We start from the raw sequence: 26,263 nt of genomic DNA on the forward strand, positions 1-26,263 counted from the left end.
TGTGGGAGGTCAGCCGTGCATAGTGCTGGAGACTCATCATATAGTACAGGAGGTAATGTGACCGCGGGAGGACGGGCTAAAGTCAAATTATACACACCGGCATTGTTCATCTCCACACGAGGGTTATAAAAAAAAAGTTTTGTATGATACCGTTTTATACGCCTGTAACCACAACTCTAGATGAAGGAATATAATAACATGTAACTAATTTGGATAATAAAGTTGAAAAAGAACACTTGAGTTTTTTTTTTTTTATATCCTGATAATAATTGATGATCTGGATATGATGTAGGAAGTGAAGTAGAAGTTAGGAGTTACTTATGTTTTCTATGACCAAGAGAGAGAAATATTTTATGTGAACTGGGATTTGTTACTCCAGAAAGCAAGGTTAATTAAATAATTAGAGTGTAATGATAATAAAATTGGTAGAGAAGAATAGAACAATGAATAACTACATACAAGTATAGACTGGAGTATAGCTTGACACACACACACACACACACACACACACACACACACACACACTGCATTTGTTAGCTTTAAATTAAGAAACATCCACGGCCCCTGATTAAAATTTCTGATTCTCACATATAAAAAGACGTGGAATATAATGTTGGAGATATTTCAAACAGGTCAAACGATGGTTATAAACACAAAAGACTCGGGAAGTATTATAGCAGGAATACTTTACACAAGGCTTACGGAATTACACCAAGGAACTTTCTCAATATGATAAATAAACTAACCTGTAGCAACCTCGAGAGAAGGAAAGCTGGAATATTGTAGGAAATTTTAATCTTGACATTATTGTTTGCTTTTCTCCGCACTTATAACACACAAATCTTAATTTTTTATGACAGCTTAAGACATTTTAATTGAGATCTTGTCTATGTCTCCGGTGACTGATGTAATGTGCAGCAAATTACCCTGTATCCTCTGTGGTGGGTGTGTTAATAAAGTCTCTCCCTTCAAAGTGTCTAGTTCGTGGTCCTGAACGTGCTGTGCTGGTCTCTCCTGGACGGTGGGATCAAAGCGCCACCACATGAATCATAAATTTCCGTCAGCGGGAAAATCAATGATAAGAAGATTCTGAGGAGCACCGCCGTAAAACCAGAAAGAGGACATAGTGTTTATAGTTACGTCCAGGTATACAGTGGAGTGATGTGCGTCCGGTCTACTCACTGCTTTGCTTGTGTACTCACGTTTTTGATCAAGTTTTGGCCATAGGCTAAGAATCAGCTAATATACATATCTCTTAAAAAACACTGGAAAGGTGAAAGGAGAAACACACACATTACTTCTACTCTGTTTTAAGGCCTCAACTGCACTAACCGAGGCGTTTGTTGTTTTGAAGCGAATTAATAAGAAATATATTTCCTTGTTATTTAGTGTAACAGCCCGTGGTGATTGTGGGATAATGAGGCTCTTGCACGTAGGATTCAAATGTTCTTTATTCGGTCAAAACCTGCAGAGTACAAATCACATACGTTACATACTGCATGTGATATATTTGAGTAGAGTGGGGTGTTAAGCCATATAAAAACTTACGTGTTTCGGGTCTAATGTAGGACTTATTAGCTCCCTGACTTGTTAGCTCACTGGACGGCTAGAGACTATCTTCCGAACCCCACAGGGAGCGAGTGCTATCTGTTTCACATTTAAAACCTCAGCTAAGTTCTTTGTAAACACCCCCCCCCCTCCTCTCTCTCTCTCTCTCTCTTTCTTTCTTTCTTTCTCTCTTCTAGTTTATCCTACTGTGGTGGTAATACTTAGACCACAAAAAACATTCTCAAGCGGCCGCCAGCAGGTTCTACAAAAAAAACTCAAGGTGACCCTGGAGAGTACTGTCTGTACACATACATAACGGTACAAGGTAAAACAGTGTGTGTAAAGGAACTCCTCTGTAGTCAATAACACATTATAACTCAAATGTCGTGTGAAAATTTTTTCCCCTTTTAACTTTACTATAGCCGGGTGAGGCGGGAAAAAACACAATATGCCATAACTGTCCCCAGCATCTTACGGGAGGGACAATGATCTACAACTCTCATTACAGATAGAGGCAGTCAAACCAGGTGGTGTCTTTCCTATCGACAAAACACAGTTGGATGGAACTATTAAACTAAAACACTGTAATTTCCCTTTAACACAGAAATATAAGAAATTTAAGGCATAGCAACAAAGGATAACAAACAACTATCTCTTAAAGCTAACTCTGAACACGGCCTTCCTCTCTCTCCCAGACTACACCCAGAATAAAAGTGGTGAGATACTGGATAACCTCACCACTACCTTACCAGAGTTTTCTCATAATAACAAAAATCTTTACCTATTTGAATAAAACAACGTAAATGAATAGTCTCAGTTAACAATTTAGGGATGATCTCTTTTTTAATAGTAACAAACAATTTAATGAATTAGTGAGGCCAATGTAATATGACTTAGGCTAATCCAATATTTAAGTTTTTCTTCCGGGATACTTACTTGGACCGAGCCTTAAGTGCTATGGACCGTTTGTTTAACCCAGGCTCTAGGACCTAGGTGGAGGCTCTTGCTACACTATGAGCCACAGGAAAATACGCAATAATCCCTGAGCAGCAAATATTACATGCCACACAGGACAGCTGGTGCCCTGATGCTTCCGGCTCATCTGGTTATTTAAACATTCTTCGGGGATAGATTTAGTTAAGTATACCGCAAATCGGCTGAACTGGCAATTAGATAGTTCAATTAACACGACTGTTTAACTTAAAATAACAACGTCTAAGAGTTTTTGTTTTAATCACGCAGGAGCTGTGTGGCTTAACCATAATATTCCCCAGTGGTTAAAAGAATATAGGGGCAATACACTTAACTCCGCGTGTGGTAATAGAGGTTTTAAGCCAATGTTTGAGGTGGACCAGAGAGACGAATGGATTAAGGTTTGTTTACAGGGAATGGATTTGTTTACATTGTATTATTTATTCACGAAGAGAATTAATTGTTACGAGTGTTACAAAATATATATATTTATGAACAGGAAAAATCGTGCCACAGAGTTGACGGGAATGAACCATTGAATGTTTTGTATTATATAAGTTTGTAGTGACGATGTTGTTAAAAGACTGTTAGGTAGGTGGAGAGACATCATCCGTTGTGACAAGTTTCAATAAACGCCTCACACTTGACGGAGGTTGAGGAACTGATTCGTTAAAGGAGTTGTGAAGGTAATTTCTGGTAATATAAATATGGATAGCAGTAAGGATGAAAGGTAATGAATGATAAGGATGGTGTATATAGAAATAACAATAATAACTTTGATGATAGGACTTAGTTTATCTGTGGTTGAGTATGTAAAACTTAAGTGATAATAAGTATAATAAAAAACCTGTTTATGGTAAATGACAAAAAAGTAACTAGGAATTGAGAGCATTGTTGATGAGAGCCACAGGACAGAGGCTTCAGAATTACAACTGAATATAGAGAATAGGTATCCATGTTCAGTACACAGACGGGGTTGTTGTTATGCCAGAGGTGTTGTGGTAAAGGTGTTGTGAAGACGGAGGGTGTTAATATGACGGGTGTTGAATAATCAAGGATGCTGGAATGTCAAAGTTGTTGGGAAAACCACTAGTGTTGGCAGTAGGATTGTTGGAAAAGCATGTTTGTTGATGAGTAGTCCTGAGTGTTTGGGAGCTTAAGTCCTGACGAGATTAGAATGCTGGAGAACCATTGGTGTTAGTGATTTATGTAGTGTGTGGTTGTGTGAAGTTGCTAGCTGGTAAGAACGAATGAGAACCTCGCTGGGTGTATCAGGACCAGCTGGAGAATCTGGTTGGTCTTTAATCTCTCTGGTAATGACTGTCACTGGGTGCTCTCTTCTCTACTTCAACAATTTCTGAAACACTTACATCACCACTGTTTTTGTTTTGGGTTTTTATTTTGATTATCTTATATTGATTTATATCTTCTAAAAGGTTTACTATTATTGAGTCTGTTGTACAAATTGACAGGTAATAATGGAAGATTGGAAATGTTAGCAGGATATGATAACCTTTTGGTGTACCATATATCTACAAGTGTACCGTCGTCTACATGTGTACCATTAACTTGTAGTGTACCATCTTAATCTACTTGTGTACCATAACATATTGGTAAGCTTATATATAGGCAGGTATATCATCATCAGCTGTAGGTGTTTGATAATAAGTAACGAGTTGTTTTTACTGTGGAGAACACGGAATCATGGGATATGTGGTAATGCAATATGGTGGTAATGGTACAATGTTGTTGTGTTTGGTGTCCTCGTAAGCACTTTTTTTTACTTCTACAACATTCTCTCTATCTCTTACATCACTGTTTTGGTCACGTCTCCATCTGCACTACAACTATACTATTCCCTTCACTTATTATACTAACAAAATCAAAAGTAATCGCACAATTAAAAGTAGCCTTACGTTCCCAAAGAACAACAACATTATCACACGTCTGGCACCACAGGACATATTTCGTCTTTGTGTATACAGTATATATATATTTACTCCACGCAGTTGCTCTTTCGTCTCGTCCTTGTGTGGTTATCTAGGTAAGTTATTTTTTTTATCTGAATTATAACCAATGTTCCATTTTCCTTAAAACAATATTTTATTAAATAATTCTATATCTTGTAGTTTTTTTTATTTGACTACACCTAGCATGGTTATGACGTCACCGGTACATTGTTTTCAGTTCACTAATGCATGGGTGTAGCTTCACTAATGCATGGTTGTAGCTTCACTAATGCACGTTTGTAACTTTATGAATGCATTGGTGTGACTTCAATGATGTATTCCTCTTGTGCATTCTTTAATATATTGGTGTTGCTAATAATTTGGTTTTAACGAGGTAATGATGAAGTGACGTCTCCTAAGACTTCATAATGTATAAACCTGGAATTTGTTTATCTGTGTTCAGCTTCTGTTCGTCTTTACGCCAACAGTTGTTTTTATCGTTATTATTTAGATAAGTGATGTAGCCTTGTGTAGTAGGTGTGTGTTTTGTGTACTGTATAACGCAAGAGAGGCAGGGAGGGACAGAGCACCCATGTGTGTGTTGTATGTGTGTATGTCCGCTCGTGTTAGTGGTGTGTTTGTTTGTTTGTTTGTTTGTTTGTTTGTTTGTTTGTTTGTTTAAGGCAGAGACAGAGATCTAAATATTTATATAAATATGTGTTTACAGGTAAGGTGCGTGGAGGGAACGGGCCACACACAACCTCTCCATCATCGGCATCGAGGCCATAGCAGTCACCACCACCACCACCACCAACATCATATGGGCGAAAGGCTGCCATATTTGCTCGCCCCTCCACCGATCACCATAGATTGTGACACTGTAAGTGCATTAATATTATTCCTATATACAAAAAAAAGTTTGTGTGACAGAAAAAGTAGGATATTTTATTCAGGATATTTATATTTTTTGTTTTATTCTGATATAACAGTAGTAAGAGCCGCACTCCGCCACCAGCCAGGATGACGACCTCCATCACTTGTCATACTAAAGGCGCATTTACACTACGGATATGTTGGCCGATAAATCCATGATAAAGTTGTAGACTTATCGCGAATTTTTCTGTGAAAGAATGGTCAAACTAGTTTACGAATCGTTGAAGATTTTTTGGGCAGTTTACACTGCACGAATTGTCGTGGATAAATCAGTAATCATTGTGGATTCAGACGAAGAAACTACTGTGCGCTGCACCAAGTGTAATTTTCCAGAATGTGGTGATTAAAAAAAAGGCGGAGGCGATCGGTTGGAAACTTTTATACAATAAAAAGTAATGGAGCATATCATTCTTTAATGACTCATTAGTATACAGAAGATGTGAAAGGTTCCAAAAACTGTGTGAATAACTGCCAGTGATTCTGAAGACCTACTAATGATTACCCTGTATATCACACTGTAGAATACAAAATACACCATTGTATTTTCTTTGCTGAGGGTTTTAAGGAAGAATTCGTATATTGTCTTGCAGAAATACTTTTTTCCCTCAGTTCCCTCAACATCATTTTACATAATTGGTAGTTCGTCCTTAACAGTCTGTCCTGCCAGTGTTTAACCTCCTGTGTCATTATTGTTATATAGTTTGTTTTACATCCTCTGGCCACCTTACTGCACCTCCTCAAATATGATGTTTTTCCATCTTTACTTTTTTGTCTTCTTCTCCAGTTTATTTCTTTTTTTTTCCCTGCAGCTTCGTCTCCTTCATCATCTTCCTTCTCTTTGTAGCTCATCGTAATCCATGTCAGTCTTTATACATTCAGTTTTATAATCCTCACTGCTGACAAACTTTATCCTCTCATCCATCATCTATAGAATCCCGTGTAGCTTCGTCAGTTTCTCTTCTCCAGAAAGTTCTTGCCACTAGTATTATTTTTTTTTATCGTCCTATTTCTTGTTCTCTAGTTCCTTCCTGCAATAGTCTGGCAATTCTGTTTCGGGTTTGTAGTGTCAATATTGAATCTTGCTTGTTATTAACTTCCAGAAATCCGATGTAGTTTTCTCTCTCTCTCCGACTCGCTGGATGGGACAAAAGTCTAATTCTCTCTGCCTAAGTCAGGTCTCAGTTTATGTTCTTGATTTCTTGATTTTTCCTGAAATTAAATAGACTCTTATTTGATTCTTTACCAATTTTATTTTAATCCTCCCTAACTGGCTATGGTAGAAGGATTTTGAAAATTTTTTTGTCAATTCAATTTCAATTGTTTATTCCTTGATAGAGGAAGCGGGGTCCTAGTGCTGTCACTAGGTACCCCTGTACAATGACACCAGAAGCATCTGGCAAGTGTGACAAGTATATACAGTATAAATATTATAAAGGGGCTTACTAAAGCCTAAGGAAGGAAGGATATTCCTTTAACACATAATCAATGTTATTTGCATAATATCTGGCCAGTATGGGGAGGGTCATCGTGTCTCCGTCAGGGGGTCGTGGAGTGGTGGTCCAGCAGGCGTCACGGAAGCGTTGTGTGTGGGGACATCTTAGGAGGTAGTGGATAAGGGTGCGGCTGTCGGGTCTTCTGCATAATGCACAAGAGCGTTGCTCAGGGGATGCGTGGATACCAATCTCCCAAGCAAAGTCATACCCAATGATGATACGGGCAGCAATCACGTCCCCTTTCCGCGACCCTTTCCCGTAGACGTTATTTTTTTTGTCTTAATTTATCATTACGAATGGGGAAAGTCCAGAGGATTTAGCAGCACTAGCGAACATGTGACCACTTCTCATTTACGAGTTACTGGATGTTCCCTGGTGGAGAGGTTCATTCCTCCCCGCTGTCCACCACACCTGTAGGCAGCTGTGGCGCATGATCTCATCTTTGGGCTGGGCTTTTGGGAGCCATTAAACGACCCTAGGGACCGTGCTCTCTCCGGGTTTGTGTATAGGGGTAGCGTACCGTCAGTAATGCCGCGGGGAGTTGATGGCCGGCTGCAGGCTTTCACTACGCGTTCAAAGCTTTTATTTACATATTTTTTTTGTTTTTTTGTTTTTTTTACCTTTGTCATATCAGTGATGGTAATTTTGTCTTCGTGATATTTACGTGATATTTGGGATATTTTTTGTCTATCGTTGTCTTGATTCTGTTGCTACATAAGGATTAAAGATTGGTTGATTTTCTTTAATTTGTCTTTGTGGGAAAATTACAGCACCTCGGACTGGGGTTACCAGAGGCATAAACAAGAACCCAATTACCATTTCCCAATTTGTCGTTGGAATAGGATATCGTCATCACTATTGTATTTGTACTTAATGGTGACTTAACCTTTTTATTGTTTTATAATTGGGGGAAAATTAGGAAGTGACCTGGAACACTTTTTTCGACAAACTATGATCTATCTCGATGGCAGAATTAGTAGTTACTGTTCTGGTGGTGTTATTGTGTTGAGCAGCAGCGTGACAGGTACTCAGGTATATATTGAGTTGTTATGATTGAGGTGTACACTGTGGCAACTATTCTTTTCTGATCTTATGTTAGAAGTTAGTTCCTTTATTAGGGAGGTTTATACAAGTAAGTTACTCCCTGTGTAATAGTCCTTGAGTTCTGTAGTGCTGTTGGCCTTATGGTGACGAGGACTAACCTGTTCACTGTTTAGTTAATAACTGATGGGACCTCTGCCGCCAGGGTGCGTGATTACATACATCAACACACCCAAACAAATTATAGATTGATGTATTCAATAAACTTTCACAAAGCGGAAAATAATTAACGATCATGTTTTTACATATTTGGTAAAACATTAAATAATACAACACACTATTGATGATTGATAATATCGTCAGGACATTAATTCACAGTAATTGGTGGTGGAGGCGGCAGTGGTGGTGGTGGTGGAGGCGGTGATGGTAACTGTGGTTGTGGTGGAGGCGGCGACGGTGGTGGAGGCTGTGACGGTAACGGTGGTTGTGGTGGAGGCGGCGACGGTGGTGGTGGTGGTGGAGGCTATGACGGTAACGGTGGTGGTGGTGGAGGCGGCGACGGTGGTGGTGGTGGTGGTGCGACGGTGGTGGTGGTGGTGGAGGCGGCGACGGTGGTGGTGGTGGTGGCGGCGGTGGTGGTGGTGGTGGTGGTGGTGACGGTGGTGGCGACGGTGGTGTTGGTGGTGGTGGTAGCGACGGTGGTGGTAGTGGTGGTGGAGGCGGCGACGGTGATGGTGGTGGTGGTGGTGGGAGGCGGCGACGGTGGTGGTGGTGGTGGTGGGGGTGGTGGTGGTGGTGGTTGGTGGTGGTGGTGGTGGTGGTGGAGGCGGCGACGGTGATGGTGGTGGTGGTGGTGGTGGGGGAGGCAGCGACGGTGGTGTTGGTGGTTTTGGTGGTGTTGGTGGTTGTGGTGGTGGTGGCGACGGTGGTGTTGGTGGTTGTGGTGGTGGTGGCGACGGTGGTGGTGGTGGTGGTGTAATATAAAGTGTACACTTCACTGCACTAGTTACTTTAGACGGGATCTTAAGACATAGAAGTAATCTGACCAAATCTTTACTGCCTCTCCTTGAAGGTCGTGTGTAGCTTGTGGGAAGGTCGTCCTGGTTGACGTAAGTCGCAGCCTGCCGTCATTACTTGAGGTACTGTCAGTGTACAGTACCAGGACCTCAGGGTGTAGGATTATCACCAGGATCCTTACAGGATGCCGGGGCAGGGTAGGCCTTATATTTTAGGTCAATCGTTGGCCTGACGTACACAGCTTCCGGGTCACCTCTCTCGTTCCCTTGTAACGTGTGTTAGTCACAGTTGCGCCACTGCGGTTATTTATGCTAAAACTTTACTTCGCTGCTCAAGATTCTCTTACAAAATCTTGATTCTTTTCTCCTCACAAACGACTGAGCTCTTCACCATCACAATGGTTAAATAAGAGTTGGATCTGTATGTTATCAAGGTGGCCTCTTTTCGGTACACCCGCCAGATACAATAAAAACTACACTTATATTTGTATCTCAGCTCTGTGTTGCTCAACCGCAGTTTCGAAAATAATTATTAAGAATTCCCAAAAGATAGATTTTAGAGTGTAACTACAAATTTGTTGGTGTAAAAGACAACAGTTTGTGTACATGCAATATGAGTGTACAGTACAGTATTCTAATTGGAGTCTTAACTGGTAACTAGTGAGGGAGACTTGATTATAAACATCACTCAGAAATATGTAGATAAAAAAAAACATTTATAACATTTTGCTGGAACACATCACCATGAGAACACCATTGGGGAGTCTGGCCCTAGGTAGGAACACATCACCATGAGAACACCATTGGGGAGACTGGCCCTAGGTAGGAACACATCACCATGAGAACACCATTGGGGAGACTGGCCCTAGGTAGGAACACATCACCATGAGAACACCATTGGGGACTGGCCTAGGTAGGAACACATCACCATGAGAACACCATTGGGGGACTGGCCTAGGTAGGAACACATCACCATGAGAACACCAACACACATCACCATGAGAACACCATTGGGGGACTGGCCTTAGGTAGGAACACATCACCATGAGAACACCATGTAGACATCACCATTGGGGGGACTGGCCTTAGGTAGGAACACATCACCATGAGAACACCATTGGGGGGGACTGGCCCTAGGTAGGAACACATCACCATGAGAACACCATGGGGGGGACTGGCCCTAGGTAGGAACACATCACCATGAGAACACCATTGGGGAGACTGGCCCTAGGTAGGATATTCTTTTTGTTTACACCTTATAGTTACCTGTGTTCCTTCCTTAACTTCACTCTGCCTCTGGGCCGACTCTAACATACCGCGGGTAGACCAGTGCAACTCAACCCCGCGGTCATCGCCACACACACAAAAAAATTTCTTCAAAGGGTTGGTGAACTAAAGTCTCGGGGGGCTCTCCACACTCCTTCAACACGGAACTATTTTTACTTTAAAGAGAGTAGTTTTTCTTTTCAGCGGTGTTGGTATCTCACTCCTCCACACTTGCTACCATGGAGGTGAGGAGGGGGGGGGGTAGGTGGAGGGGAGGGGAGAATTCTACATCATAATCGTGCTTTCGTAGACGGGGAGGGGGGGGGGAGAGGGGGACCACTGCCTCGCTTTAATAATGTTCTCCGCGCGTAAAAGGAAGAACACAAACAAGAAACTGAAACTTCCTCCATTCCCAGAGAGTAAAGGAGGAAGTAATGGATCAGGTTTCAATATCGTCATCAAGGAGAAGTTGTTATGTCTTCTTTAATGAACTTATTCCGAGCGACTGTCTCTGTCACCTTGCCCAGTATTAATATTCAGATCTTCGTTGAATACATTGAGGATTGTATTGGTTAAGTAGCGAATGTTTGACGTCTACGAAATGGAGTCCCAGAGTCATGTAAAGAGTGGGTCTGCTAATGTTACCGACCTCCCTAAACTGATAGCTGTTCGTGTGGGAGCTTATAGTCGTCTCAATATCTAACGCTGGGGAGTAGAGGCTAATATTCAGTCTTCGTGGATGTAGAGCAGCAACAAAAAGGGACATTTCTCATCACATGCTAACTCGAGTGTCTGTGTGTGTGTGTGTGTGTGTGTGTGTGGCGGGGATCAACTCCCTTGCTGCTGCCTCTCCTCCGGTCTTAGTGAGGAGAATGGGGTCCTGCTCTGGACACTGGCCACCGAGTGTCCACCTTCCTCACTCAGCTGGAAGCGCCGAGACAATTTGTCTGGAAAGACTGTCCCCCGAGGAAAAAAGGCAGACCCCTTTCTATTTAGAGACGGCAAACAATTACACACAGATGACCTACACACGCGTCGGTGAGGACATCGTTAACAAAATCAATTACGATAACGTTTGCTGGACTACTTAATAGCGTAAACAACTGTATTGTTTACACCTGATGGGGCCATTTATTATGCAAAGAATTCCACTTGCGGTATATATTCTGATTCAATGGCGCCTCCCCAAGCAATCAAATGAAGCCGCACATCTACTAATGACAGCCTCGGTCTAGATGTCTGGGCAGTGAAAAGTTAGTGCCAGTGAAAGTGTAGATCAGTTAACTTAATCTGCGGCACAACTCGAGGGAACAGAACGCGTCCATTGAAGCTTCTTGAGTGTCCACCTTTAAGTAAGTTTGTAGTTAAAAATGAAATGGTACACAGGAGAGCCAGGACGAGTGAGCCAACAGAGGAGCCTGACCCACTGTATATAAGAACAAGAGAGACGAGGTTATTCTTATATGGTTCAGAAGACCTCAGTCATGACATATCCAGGATCATTGTGTAAAAGGTTCAGTAAATTTGAACTATGTTAAATTTAAAATCTCTTGAAAACCGTAGTAATACATAGCAAAGAAACAGAAAAAGAGATGCAACGAGGAGGCGGGGGCGACCACTGGTATCAAACCCCCAAATTTCACAAGGCTGATGCATGTTGGGTGAAGGGCGGACAGCTGCCTGCCTAACAACTTCTCAGTAAGTGGTCCACAAAGTAATTAAATTATTTCCCGCAAATGTCGTTAATAAATATGTTATTGTTTAAGTAATTACTCAAGTTTCAAACAAGAAGAGAAAATAAAGAAATGAACGTAGAATACCTCCCATTTGTTGATGAATGAAATTATTAACAAATATATATATTCTCATTAAATAGAACACTGTATTCATAAAGGAATATAGTTGTTAACTTAGCAACGCACACACTGCTAATTCACTTAACCTAATTTAACTCAAATTAATATATAAATATTCCCACCTTTACACAGAGCCCCGTGAGGTAATTTTATTTTAAAAAAACTTTATTTTATTCTCGCTATTTCTACATTTTATAATATTCCCAAGCTATATTTGAATTCACTGATTTAGTTACAGTATTCACTTTATTGTTGTCACGTCACTAATACAACACTAGTCAGTCATTGTAGTCACACTAGTCAGTCATTGTAGTCACTGTGCATAACTCTATTAGTATAAATTTACCGACGCTGTTCAGGATTTCGTTATACACGTTCACAGGATGTTAGGGGGTGCCCAATAAACTAGCCCTCTCGGGGGGCAAATCTGAAATCTGTTATACACGTTGAATAATGTTGCGTTGAAATTACGGTTTAGGCATTGAATATCTTGTCGTCAAATACACATAGCGTTAGTTGTGGATAATATATAAGTGTGAAGGCGTTGACGTGTTAAATCGGCCCCGGGTTTAACTGTAGCACAGCCTGGGAACACGAGTCAGACAGCTGCCGGGATATAACTCAATTACTGTAAGTCTTCACTGGTGAGTCAGGCAGTCAGCGGCTGAAGTATAACACCAGTCTCAGTCTGGGCATATGACTCGTCTCTGACCCTCACACTATACAATGACAGATGACTGATGGGTTGACAATGACGTGACAAGCATAGACTCAGTATGATCCATTTAATATGTAATAAAATCATTTAAGACACAATAACAAATCATTCTCACTTCAGGACACCTACTCAACACACTGTCTCTTTGTCTACGTTACAACAATGTGAGGAGACAACTTCAAGTTTCCAACAAAGCTGGAGTTCCTCTTACCAATGACAGTCTCCTTACACACACAATGACCAAGCCACCGATGCGCTTCTAAGACTTGATGATAAATACGCTGATCATGGCTGTGTGAGCGGCCATCAGTAGCATTGTTCTCAAGATAATATATAATATATTTTATCCTTTACGTCAGGCATGGGCAACTTTTCCTCAGTCATGGGCAACCTCTCCTCAGTCATGGGCAACCTCTCCTCAGTCATGGGCTGCATTACGATTTAGATATTTTTCTGCGGGCCAACCCACTAAAATTTATATCCTACCTATCCCAAAAGTAATGTTAAAATTGTATTAGTACGAAAAGTAAAGCAGTTTATTGTCACGTCCACCTTACGATATTTTCAGTTTACAATCAGTCTTGTTCCCATTAATGAAACAAATCCATCATAATATATTTTAGGTAATATGTTAATGTTTCTTGGCATTTAACAGAAGATGAGTGAAGCAGTCTGTGAATACATAGATTTTTCCTGCAGCTTCAGCATTTTCCTTACTCATGAGACACACCCACCAGAATAATGCCAATGTTAATCTTGGAATACGAGGAACTACAATGAAACAACCTATAGGCACATCTTCCTCCAAATCTATGGTCCACGATTCGATTGCTGGGTAATTAATGGCTGTAATAATGCTTGCAAGATATTAATTATCTTATTTCAATGCTAATTACTCGCCAACTATGGGTTTCCGAGGTGTGATTTTGACATTTTTGTGTTCTTCTGGAAGTACTTTATTAGTTAAGCTCTTTAAATTCCACTCACCCTCTATATTAGTCATTTAGAAACACATAATAAAGATATGAAGACCATCCTCTACCAAAAACAACAAAACGATAATAATTCAGTTTTCGTCAATCAAAAACAAACGCCCTGTAATGCCCAGCCCACCAGGCCTCCACGGGGGATGAGCCACTAGTCACTTCAGACCCAAGAATCAAGAGTGCTTTGGCTGGTAATGACCCCACAAGTGTTGACTGCCACGCGATCCGACACTTTCACTTCAACCCTCCACCAGAAAGAGTAAATATATCTCCCTTGATTTATAACACATGTTGCCTCGTGTATTAACAGACTGAGTGTAGACGTGTTTAAAAACTTTATATGTTAGGAAGGGATCATCAGACGATTCTCCACCCCAGCTTATTTCACCTAAAGATTAATAACCCTAATACTAACCTAAGATCACCCACCCACCCATAGTGGTTAAACCTATGGTGAATTAAACCTGGGTAAAGAATCGTAAATAAGTCCTCAAATAATAGTCGGTGGCTGGTAAAAGGTTGAGAATTCTGCAATATTTGTGTCACACTTTTAACATGGTAAAGGAATTAGAAGATAGATGCCGGTGTTAATAGGATGATTAACACTAGTGACTCAGGAACGTATCTTCAACATTAAGGAGGAAATTGTACAGCCCGAAGTCAAGGTTGTTGAGAAAGTGCAATGTCAGCCACTGTGTTACTTAATATATTTAATCTAGTAACTAAACCATTCCGCGTTAGAATAATTGTTTCCATACATGAGATTTACTTCAGCCAGTCAGTCATATTTTTTTTTATATCCACTGAGCATTAACTTTAGAGATGAACTGGGAAGATTGAATGAATGTCTTGTGTACTTGAAGGTGTAAGGCACAAGTTAGATAAATATTTGGCTGAAGTATGAGTAACGACGTTGTTTACATTTGGTGTTGGATATGTCGCGCTGGTGTCAAAAACCACTTAGAACAACTGCTGGCACCGCTCACTATACTTATAAATGGGCGAATCTAACTCTATTTAGCCCCCCCCCCCCTCCCCCCAAATAGTGGTGTCAAGTGGAAGTGGCAGGTCATATCAGCCTGTCACAGAGATATGAATATTTCTGTTGGGATAAAAAATTCCTTTTCCTTCGTCTGTACAAGAGACAGAGCGAGAGAGACAAAGTGAAGCATAGACCTCCCGTCACAGTGAAAGATATCTTGATAACGTGGAAATAGATCATAGAGACAGAAGTTAAATCATTTGAAACAGAAGATGGGACAAAACCTTTGCATTGACTTACACAAACAGCGATTAATGTACCGGAAACTTGTAAAACTTAAGAGGATGATAATTTAAAGAACTATAAAAACGTATCTTTGAGAAAAGGAAAATGATCCTAAGATAACATGATAACCAAACCTCGACTTTATAGTTTGAAATATTATTGAAACGGTTATAAAACTTGAGATCTTTTTTCTCTTATATGTAAACTTAATACGTTTCATACATAAGCCAAGATGTTAGTTCCGTTTGTTTACCCTGGGATATTTACTCACACAAGCCAATCTCTCTCTCCCTTCTCCCCCTCCCTCTCTTTTTTCTCCCTCTCCCCTCTTCTTTTCTCTCTCTCCCCTCCCCCTTTCTTTTTTTTTCTCCCCCTCTCCCTTGCCTTTTCTCTCTCTCTCTCTCTCTCAAGAACATAGGTGGACCACATAACAATTTCTGTCTCCATAACAATAACTTTCATTGGCTACTTTCCTCTTTATTATTAACTTAAATAGTTAGTCTCTTCTCAACCTTAATGACTAAAACGTAACAATTATGAGGCAAAGTGAAATTGATTCTTACAGTCAGTGAAGAGATAAATGATGTTTGTAAGAGTCTATTGCATATTGTACACAAGTATGATCTGTTACAGGTTGGTGCAGGCGAAGTGTAGAATGAACCATAACACTGACAACTTCTTCCCTCGTGAATGATACGCATAAACCAATACACAATTATTCCTTAAGAGACATTTTCACGGTAGTCCCAGTAAAGATCCATGGTTAAGTACTGTACAGGCTGGAGACACGAGCCAGACCCGAACTGTGCCTCCGGTAATGAAAGGTAAAGGGTTCATATATCCAAATAATTCTTGTCTTTTTATCAGGTGATGCCGGGTCCTCGTGGGTATGACTTCTGGCGGGAGACATTAAAAGGAGCGCGGCTGGTTGTGGCGCCCATGGTAGATGCTTCCGAGCTGGCCTGGCGACTTCTGTCTCGGCGCTACGGTAAGTGAAGACATATGGAGTCAAACCGCCACTAACATTCTAGCTGGGTACTGTACCGCTTCCTGTCCCCAATGGACTGTGTATAAATTTGAGTATGTTATTTATCATGGCGAAAAGCATTATTGTATATATTAATACCATATAGATCTTACACATCTCTTTCTCATGGTTCTCACAAAGTATTGGAACCCGACGTAAAAAAAAAAAGTGACGACCTTTTGTTTCTGTACTGTGGGTTATATGAAAACATCAGTAATACATGACAACTTTTATAACCACTGAAAACGTAACAATAATATGCTTAACATTTAAAACACAGTAAGCTTCGGGATTTTAATAAGACATTACATAAAAACATGAGGTAACACACAGTCATATAACACACCATAATAATAAATAAAACAAGAATAAACATATTACCAGATAACATAAGAACAGTATAAGTATGAGAGATAACAAACAAAAATAACAACTCATACAGAAAAATGCCAGATAACACACTGATAACACCGCAACACTCGGTACTCAACACAACTCCGGACAGTTTATACCCAACAGACAACACCGGGTGACAGATGACAGCAACAGTTAGCAATATCATTCAACTAATGGAAGCATCACACTAAAAGAAATTGTAAAAAAAAAAAATAATAATATTAATAAGCATTGTTCAGGCATATAGAAAAATCATCTACAATAAAAAACTAGTATTCTAATTATTAAAATATTGTTTCACTGGAATGGGAATTGTTGGTGTTTCAAATTATCAAGGTCAGTACCGCTATATTTTTTATATATTGTAAACTAACAGCGAGTTCTGCCTGTAGCTTGAAGGCCCTTTTAGAGGCACAGCATGAACACAACACATTATAGTCTAAGCGTACGGTGTAAAGGAGACAATATAACCAACACTGCACTCGACCGCCTTCACTTCCTCAACAGCAAAATAAAGCTTCTATTCACAGTTGGGTTGAATGGTGATGCAGACAAGTTTAGCATCCACCCGGCTGCCGCACCTCCCTAGGTCCTGTTCGCTAATACACCGTGATGAACAGTAAACAGAGGACAAAGAGAGTAGAAATATTGTCATAACTTTATTATTATCAAACAGCTTGTGTACACTCCACACCCCCGCCCGCTCCTACCTACGCCCTGCCAGCTACTATCCACATCCCACCGGCGCCTACCCACACCCCACCTCCCATTCCTCACCACACCCCGCCCATTCCTCCCCACCCTTCTCCGTTCCCTCCCCCAACCTCGCCCTCTCCTCCCCGCACACACCATCCGTGCCAAAACAGGCTTCCATACGACACCATTACATAACACATAGCCACACCAGACTACTGTAACTATAAAGGCAAACATTGAAATACAGAAACACCATAAAGAACAAGAAAGAATTACAGTACAGATTACATAACACTAAATAAGAGATTACATAAGGAAAAACATGTAAATCATAACACTAAAACAGTATTTAACATCTGATAAACCAAGATAACACATAACACCAGTAACACACAAATGTTTAGGTAACATGTGACAATACCATAGAGGCTACGGAAATACTACTCAGAAAACACACACGCCAAATATCCCATGACTACTGTACGTGGCTGAGATCGATCGTGAGTACAGCTGACGGACTTAAAATGAATGACTAGTTGTGTTGGCTCTGAGTGATCGTGTTTTTTGAGGCTGTTACACACACACACACACACACACACACGGTTGGTCTTTTATATAACATTACACAGCTGTTATGTAGGTGCTTATGTAAATTATTTAAAAGTAAATCTATTTGGTAATGATTTTATGTTTTTAAAGTATCGGAGAAATTCATAATATATAATTTGGCTTCACATTTAGTCATTCAAGAGGAACATTTCATTTGGTAAAGTGTATAAAATTACAAGTAGAGTGACTTAATGTTATTTGATTAAGTGAGAAATATTGGAGATCCTAAAGACAGATATTGAACTAAGACGTGAGACAGGTTATTATATCCCTCTTAAGAAACTCGTACTTTATGTTCTTGTGTTTAAACTTGTCACACCATCTTGGAAGGCTTCTCGTCACTGACTGTAACACACCACTTGACCTTCACACATACGTAGATAAATATGATAAGTGGGACCCGTAGTTTGCGTGAGTGGGGTGTAATGTCCACCATGATACCTGTATATTGATCAATACACTCCACTCCACTCATGACGAAGCTATGGAAATATATGATCACGAGCCCCCTCACCTTTCCTCCCTCCCTCACTCTGAGAATTTGCTTGTGAAAGAATATTTACTTTTGGATTTGTCTTTAACATTATTTGATTCTTATTGAACCAAATATCTTATTCATGTTTCGGTAATTAACTTGATGGTTTTGTTACTATTGGTGGCATTTTTATGAGAGGACCTTTTACTCTCGCTCCCAGATCGATGAACTTGTGTCTGACTCTACTTGTTCACCCGGGCGGCGCCTCTCAGGGTAGACTGGGGATCAACTTGGTCTGAGGTAGTAAGCTTTAGAGACAGTAGTCACCCAGGGAAGTACTATCACCGTCATGACTTAGGAGGGCTTAAGGGGATGCCCGGCTCACTTCTCCCTCCTCCACGTCACAAGCTAGACAACAAAAGACACACGACCTTAGTTCACACACAAACCATACTATAGAAGATGACGTGTTTATGTGATTCATATAAAACCAAACCATCACATAGAAAGGAAAATATTAATACATTACATTATTACAACCATTAGGAGGTTGTTCAGTAAGATAGATATATTAACTCAATAGAGGGCAGGAGTATAACATTAGTGTTGCCTCCTTTCATTACGTACCGTAGCGTTGTAGGACACTTAACCACTTATAAATAAATATTCTACGTTCTTAAAGACACTTACACCAATGATTAAATTCCTAGAAACTTGCACCACTAAACTACGTATTTAACGATCCATGTTGTACGGCGTAATTGTCTTTTATCTGCACATTAATTGCCATAACTGAGCAACATTACAGTTTATCAGCAGAATGTTAGTAGACCAGCCGTTGTAGTCACCTCATTGACAGTTTATCTTCCACTCGTTGATGATCGTCTTTAAGTGACTTCTCTGCCCAGCGAACAATACCAAATGCTCTTGTAAATACTCCAACACTAGATCTTTTATGACTCACAACTTAACGCACTAGATCAAGTAACTGAGTGTCATTTCTAAGTTTTGTTAAGGTGTGTATATCACCAATTGACAGGTTTATCATTATTGTTCCTTCTTCCCAAGCTGATGGAAACCTTTCTTAAGTGAGCGACTCTGTTACCTTTTAACCCCTTGAGTATGGTGATCAGTGCGCAAGTATTTATACAGGTCCCACAATGAAGTAAAATCTAATAAGTATCTCCTAAGGTCACTGTTCCTTCGGTAGATGAAAAGTTGTAGTGAATATTAATTTATGTCTTTACAGGTGCGGAACTGTGCTACACACCTATGCTACACGCCCACGTATTTGTCAAGGACGCCAGGTATAGGAGGGAAAACCTTGCCTCTTGCTCTGAGGACCGTCCGCTCATCGTCCAGGTAAGTAAGTCACCAAGACCTTCCTTCTGTCGTACAAGTAACTGTTCCTACCAACCTCACATTAAACACGGACACTCATCTGCCTCAAAGTTAACACCATCCATCACATGTTGCCATCATCCAGTGCATCTTAGAGGTAATCACTACTGTCAATCAATACACCTTCAACGTTTATATTTCGACTCACCACCACAGGTCAAATATTATTACCGTCCTCACCCATCATATGTTAGTTATTATTACTGCCCTGAGCCGTCACGTGTTATTATTACCAACCTTTCCGATTAGTTGTTGAATATTGTGCCTACCTTCATTTACATTTTGTAATTGATTGAAATATTGAAGTAGTTGGTATAGGTGAGCTTTAGGTACAAGAGTATTGTACTAAGATTGAAGAGAGGTGTTGGTGTGATCCACAGTTCTGCTCGAACGATCCAGACACGTTTGTGGAGGCGTGTAGGCTGGCGGCTCCCCATTGCGATGCCGTAGACCTCAACCTGGGCTGCCCGCAGGCCATCGCTCGTCGGGGGCACTATGGCGCCTTTCTCCAGGACGAATGGGAGCTTGTCCGTACAATGAGTAAGTCCTATCATCCACACAATGAATAATTAACTCGTCCACATAAGGAGTGAGACAATGTGGTGCATATTGATCAAGTCTTTTTTGTCGGCACAGTGAGTCACCTTGTATGTGCTGTACAATGAGTATTTCTCCTTATACGTATAATAAAGAATTTACCTTGTCTACACATTGTCTGTGTGCAGTGAGTATACAAGACGAGAAGTCACCATGTGTGCACATTGGGTGCATCACCTCTTGTGCACAATCAATGAGGTATTGTATTTCGTGCACACAATGCGTAAGTCACCTTGTATGCAACCCTCACTAACAGTTGCAAACATATACAATATTTGTACTATTTTGTTGATGTTGAACGATTTAAAGCTAAACAAGTGGCCAAGACTTACTGTTAGTATATAATACATTATTGGTCATAAAGTGGGCGAGTGGATGTTTTATGTACAGTAACTGTTACAATATAGATACAAACTTCCAGTGAAGATACTTTCCGAAAGTTTCCAGTTGTTGGAGGAATTAAATGTCGCACTGAAATATTTCCAGTGTTAAAATTGAATTATTGTGTCGTTGACATGAATTATCTAATGTATGTTACCAGTGTAACCTGGTGAGAAACAGTATTTGCTCAAGCTGATGAATAAACCTGACACCGACATGTACTTTTCTGTAAAACTCATCTGTGGAAACGACTTCTCTCCATGACATAGTCGAGCGGGCGTCAAAGGAGGTGGACGTGGCCATAACAGCGAAGATTCGGGTGTTCGAGGACGAGAAGAAGACGGTGGAGTATGCCAAGATGCTGGAGCATGCTGGCGCCTCCCTCCTCACTGTACACGGCCGCACTAGGGACCAGAAGGGCCCTCTCACCGGCCTCGCTTCGTGGCCTCACATCAAGGCTGTAAAGTAAGTCACCCTTCAGTTACTATATTAAGTCTGTGGACCATATACTCTTATCATCGACCTCAGGTACTTCAGGTGTCGCCGCTACACAAACTGTCTGAATCGGAAATGCAGGGAGGAGACCTTTCTGTACCGTTATATTCATCTTTTTCTTGATGATGATGATACGAAACGTGGTGTTGTATTTTTTAACAAGTCATTGATGAGCTGCACGTTTCCCTCCCGCTGGTCTTAGGTAAAAAATCACTTTATAAATCTTAAATATTTACAGTTAGGGTGAAGCCTTTGGTAAGAGTTGGTGCATGTAAACTTGATTAGGTTGTCAAGCCATTCTCACGCTTGGCAGAACTTCTCTCTTTCTTTTCTTGTTTCTCTTTCGTCTTGTTTCTACACTTCCAGGGCCTCAGATACCAGACCAGTAGTTCCCAACCGTTTACATGCAACGATAAACATACAATAATGATGATTTTTTGAGACACACCTGACAATTAAAGTTACCTTCTAATTAGTGATACATACAATTACCATTTTCTGCATTTCTTTTGCAATCACCTCAAATTTGTCATCTATTTTATTCATCAGCCATTGCACTCTTCCTCTACCATATCCTCCCCACATCAATACTAGAAGTGATCTGTGTTAAATGCAGCGTCTTTAATGGTGATGTTGCCATAATCTATTTGTATATTTTCCCTCGTCCTGCACCCGACACTCCTCTCTACCTTCACCTTCCACATTGGTCATAACAAGAGGAGCTACTGCCTGTAGTGGACGCCATGATGTAGTCAAACAAACAAACGATATTTATAATGAACAGTTTATAAAGAAATATTATCACCGCAGATATGTCACCGAAATACACCATTTTTCCTGAATAATGTTCTATTTATGGTGACGTCCCTAGCCAACAAAATGTATAAATTTCTCAACATGAAAGTGTGTATTAATAAAAAAAAAGATTAAGTTTCTTTTGTGAAAGGAAAAGGTACAGTATAATCTATTTACTGGCAAAGGTAATGACACACACGGGTCTACCTGTGAGTGGAGCCTTTTGACCAGGGGGAAAACTGATGGCAGAACAACTCACAGGTCTCGCTGCACTGACAGGCTCTCCCTCCTGTTGTTATTCACGTAAATCAGAGTTGGGAAGGCCAGCTCGCACAGGTAGGTTTTGGAAAAGGGTACGATTATTGAGATAACAGTCTGAAATAGATGGATATTTTTGTGTCACTGTTAACTGAAATGTGCTGCGTAGCTCAGATTTCGTTTGCTATCATTCTAAGCTTCACAAACTTCTCTTCATCTTTTAATAACAACTTCTTTGATGATTCAACATAAAGTGAACTGAACGAATAACGAATCCGGTGTGGAGGAGGAAATGTAACAGTGGAACTTGTCTTAAAGCGTCTGATATCTCGTCAATTGATCCACTTGTCACTTTTTCTGTCAAATTATTCATTATTATATCTATTCCTTTTATACACTAATTTATTTAAATTTATTTCATTTCATGCCTAATGCTTCTACTGTCCGCTTAGTAAAAATTTAAGCTACTGTTATTCTGTTACTTCCATCGACTATTTTTGTTATACATTTCCATACCTCTTTCTCTTATACCTGTTTATGGTTCGTGATATCCAAACAACTACTTTCTCTAGTGAGCTGGCCATCACCGCCACCTCTCCCCCCGGCCCAAGACAGATGCTCCCCGTCCCTTGTAAACATGTCGCTTCAGCCATAAAAAATATCCAGCTTTCTACGGCGAGAATTACATTTAACTTACATTATTTTCCCAGTAGCAGTTATAAATGGACCCACACAACGAATTAGCGCAAACTCCCCTTCTCGATAGGACACTACATAAGACAAGGATACTTCTCTTCCTCTTTAAACTTCAATAGCATCCTTGTACCTACCTCGAAGCTCTTCACTACTACGCCGACCAATATCATTACCTCCTACACTGAGGCAGAAATGGGGTTTGATCCCATTACCAGACACGATATTGTCCATCCTCTCCAGCAAGTCTCCTATGGTAAACACAGCCCCGTCCCGTATCGTCTCCCCTTATTACAAAAATACACGATCTTGCCCGAGAAACACTTGAGATTTTTCTCCCTTCACCGGAGTCCACCTTAGCTTTGTCTTTCTTACTGTCACTTTCGTTATCCCTTTTATTAAGCTATTTATTGGGTTTTATTCTACTGCTGTTCTTTTTCTTGCTTTTCATGTCCTTTCTTCAACAATACCTCAGATATTCTTTTTGGGGTACAGATTCTTTAACCCCCCTCTATTATTAAATTTTTTTTTTATAATTTATTGCTTACTTCCTATATTAAATGTATTAACATACTGTTTTCTTTCAAATTTCTCATGTTTTAGCCTCATTAAACTGGGACAACCTGAGCCACTATTCTTTTTAGAGAGACTATCCCTTGCAGCCACTTGTTAAGAGGTAGATGGAGGAGGTGATATCGAGGTTCAGTCAAAGGGCGGTTTGCACTCTCCGTGTTCGTAGATGGAGCGATATTCTCAAATGTTCATTGATCCTCTGTTGAAGTGAGCGTTGTGTCCCTCCCTCTCCACGTGTTTAGTGTTACACTTTTAATATTAGGATTTATTTTATGTTACGATACTGTATTTCTTAAAAAGGTTAGATGTTTGTATGATTTTTTTTCTTTATAAAATGTCTTTCTTAGTTTTTACATTTCTAAGGAATAATTTCACAAGAAACGAAACTGATCCAACTAAGTTCCAATATTATATCTTAGAAAAAAAGCTTGAAACCTTTAAGAGAAATTATACAGGAAAAGCGTTACAAAAACACTCTAAAAAAATTCTTACCCAAATTAAAAAATAAAAATACACTCTTCTAAAAAAAAAAAAGAAGACCCACAAACAGCGTGACCAGGTATAAAAGAAGCGAACCTAATTTAAAAGCCAAACTATTCCTGTTTTCTATAGGGACCCCCACCGGCCCCCGCCCATGTGTCAGTGCCACCCACTTACTACAGCAGGGGCGAGCTAATGAGGCCAGGTAGGAAGAGACTGGTGGCCCCTTTCAGCCCCAACCCACCGAGAGGAATGTTACCACCCCTATATCCTCTTTTTCATACCTATTTTATTTATGGCCACGTCTTACCAATAAAATACCATTGTTAATTATGATACTGTCACTGTGGGAGTAATGGAGAGATTCGATATATAATGAAACACTTCGATATATACCTTCAAAGCTAATCCAAATCATTCAGATGGTCAAATACCTGTTTTTGTTGACTCAGATACTCGTGTGTAAGTCTCAGATGCTCGGGGAAGTACAGTACAGTATCACCGTATTCATGTACTGTATAGTCCTTTCCTCCAGGTATCTGTTCACTTGGCTTTACGTAAACCAAACTCTCTAGACTTGACCAATAAACTTCATAAGTAACTGTACACCCCCACCCCCCCCCCCTTTTCCTGCCATGAACCTTCAATCAATATAGTTTACTTATTTTCTGTATGTTTATTTCGGTAAACAACAGGCAGTAGTGATAGATAATGACCCAGAAATATGTAAACATTTTATTTATTTTTACTTTCCATTTTGGCTGTAAATTTGCTTAATATGACCTCTATATAAAATGTATTTAAATGCTTACTATAATGAGGCGTTGATACATATACCGGGAGAGTAAACGCTACTTGGCTTAACCAAATGGTAAATGCAAATTATCCAGTTGAGTTACTAATGGTTATATTTTATGGGATAATTTTCAACCTGGTTGTCGAGTTGACTTTATTAACTTATACAACAGGCATCACTACAGACAACAGACAATTATACAGGAAAAGCGTTACAAAAACACTATACAGACAACAGACATCACTACAGGCAATAACATACATCACTACAGACAACAACAGACATCACTACAGACAACAGACAACAACAGACATCACTACAGACAACAGACATCACTACCAGTGCCAGATTTAGATCTGTGGAGGCCCATGGGCAGCCTCTTTGTGGAGGCCCCCCTCATTATAACTACCCAAGAGGGTGGGGTGGCGAGTGAAGCGAGCCTAAACATCCGGGAGTTCCGGAGGACGCTGTAAGCCCCCCGGGAAAATTTTGAAATTTGAACACTTCTTTGGAGAATTTTGAAGCCATATGCAGTTATATTGAGGAAATTAGAACATTGAGAAATTTTTAATTAACTGTATATTTATTGATAGTGTACAAATTCCCAACACACACACAAAAGTGAGACATGACTGGAGTCATTCATGTGGTTTCAAGTCGACCAGCCCTGATATAGCTACTACCGCACATGTGGAGGCCCCCAGATTGTGGAGGCCCCTGGGCAGCTGCCCACTTTGCCTGCTCCTGAATCCGGCCCTGATACCACCCCTCCCCGTCTTCCTCCACATACCACCTCTCCCTCCCTCCATACCCTCTCCCTCCCTCCATACCACCTCTCCCTGCACACTACCATCTCCCTCCCCTCCACATACATCTCCTCCCTCCACATACCATCTCCCTCCCTGCACATACCACCTCTCCTTCCTCCACACCACCTCTCCCTCCCTCCACATACCCATCTCCCTCCTGCACATCTCCTCTCACCTCCATACCATCTCCCTCCTGCACATACCACATCTCCCTTCCCTCCCCACATACCACGTCTCCTCCCCTGCACATCTCCTCTCCTCTCCCCTCCCATACATCTCCCTCTACACTATCCACCTCTCCTCCCCTCCCATACCCACATCCCCTCCCCTACATACCACATCTCCTTCCCTCCACATACCATCCCTCCCCTGCACATATACCTCCTCCCCTCCCCACATACCACATCTCCCTCCCTGCCATCCTCCCTCCCTCCATACCCTTCCTCCCTCCATACCACCTCTCCCTCCCTTCCCTCTCCCTCCCTCCTCCCCTCCATACCATCTCTCCCTTCCCTCCACCTCCCCTCTCCCTTCCCTCCACCCACCTCTCCTTCCCTCCCATACCATCTCCCCTCCCCTACACCACCACCTCTCCCCTCCCTCCACCCCTCTCCTCCCCTCCACCATACCACTCTCTCCCCCCTCCCTACCCCCTCTCCCTCCCTCCCCACACCCCACCTCTCCTCCCCTCCACATACCATCTCTCCCTCCCTGCACACTCACCTCTCCTTCCCTCC

At 40.9% G+C, this 26,263-nt stretch overlaps 1 protein-coding gene across 5 annotated transcripts in view; it reads left to right on the forward strand.

Moving 5' to 3' along the window:
- The window catches only part of LOC121861796 (tRNA-dihydrouridine(16/17) synthase [NAD(P)(+)]-like), a gene marked incomplete at its 3' end in the record, with an annotated part of 75,190 nt that extends 54,098 nt beyond the window's left edge, over positions 1 to 21,092 (forward strand). For 2 of the 5 annotated variants that reach the window (XM_042359716.1, XM_042359717.1), the window contains 5 exon segments: positions 5,197 to 5,349; positions 15,913 to 16,033; positions 19,498 to 19,610; positions 20,030 to 20,189; positions 20,897 to 21,092. In XM_042359716.1, the coding sequence (XP_042215650.1) occupies positions 5,290 to 5,349; positions 15,913 to 16,033; positions 19,498 to 19,610; positions 20,030 to 20,189; positions 20,897 to 21,092 (650 nt within the window). 5 annotated transcript variants of the gene reach the window in all.
- Between the last annotated feature and the right edge of the window lie 5,171 nt (positions 21,093 to 26,263).

The sequence above is a fragment of the Homarus americanus genome, unplaced genomic scaffold (assembly GCF_018991925.1).
Source record: "Homarus americanus isolate GMGI-L3 unplaced genomic scaffold, GMGI_Hamer_2.0 scaffold8148, whole genome shotgun sequence".
NCBI lineage: Eukaryota > Metazoa > Arthropoda > Malacostraca > Decapoda > Nephropidae > Homarus > Homarus americanus.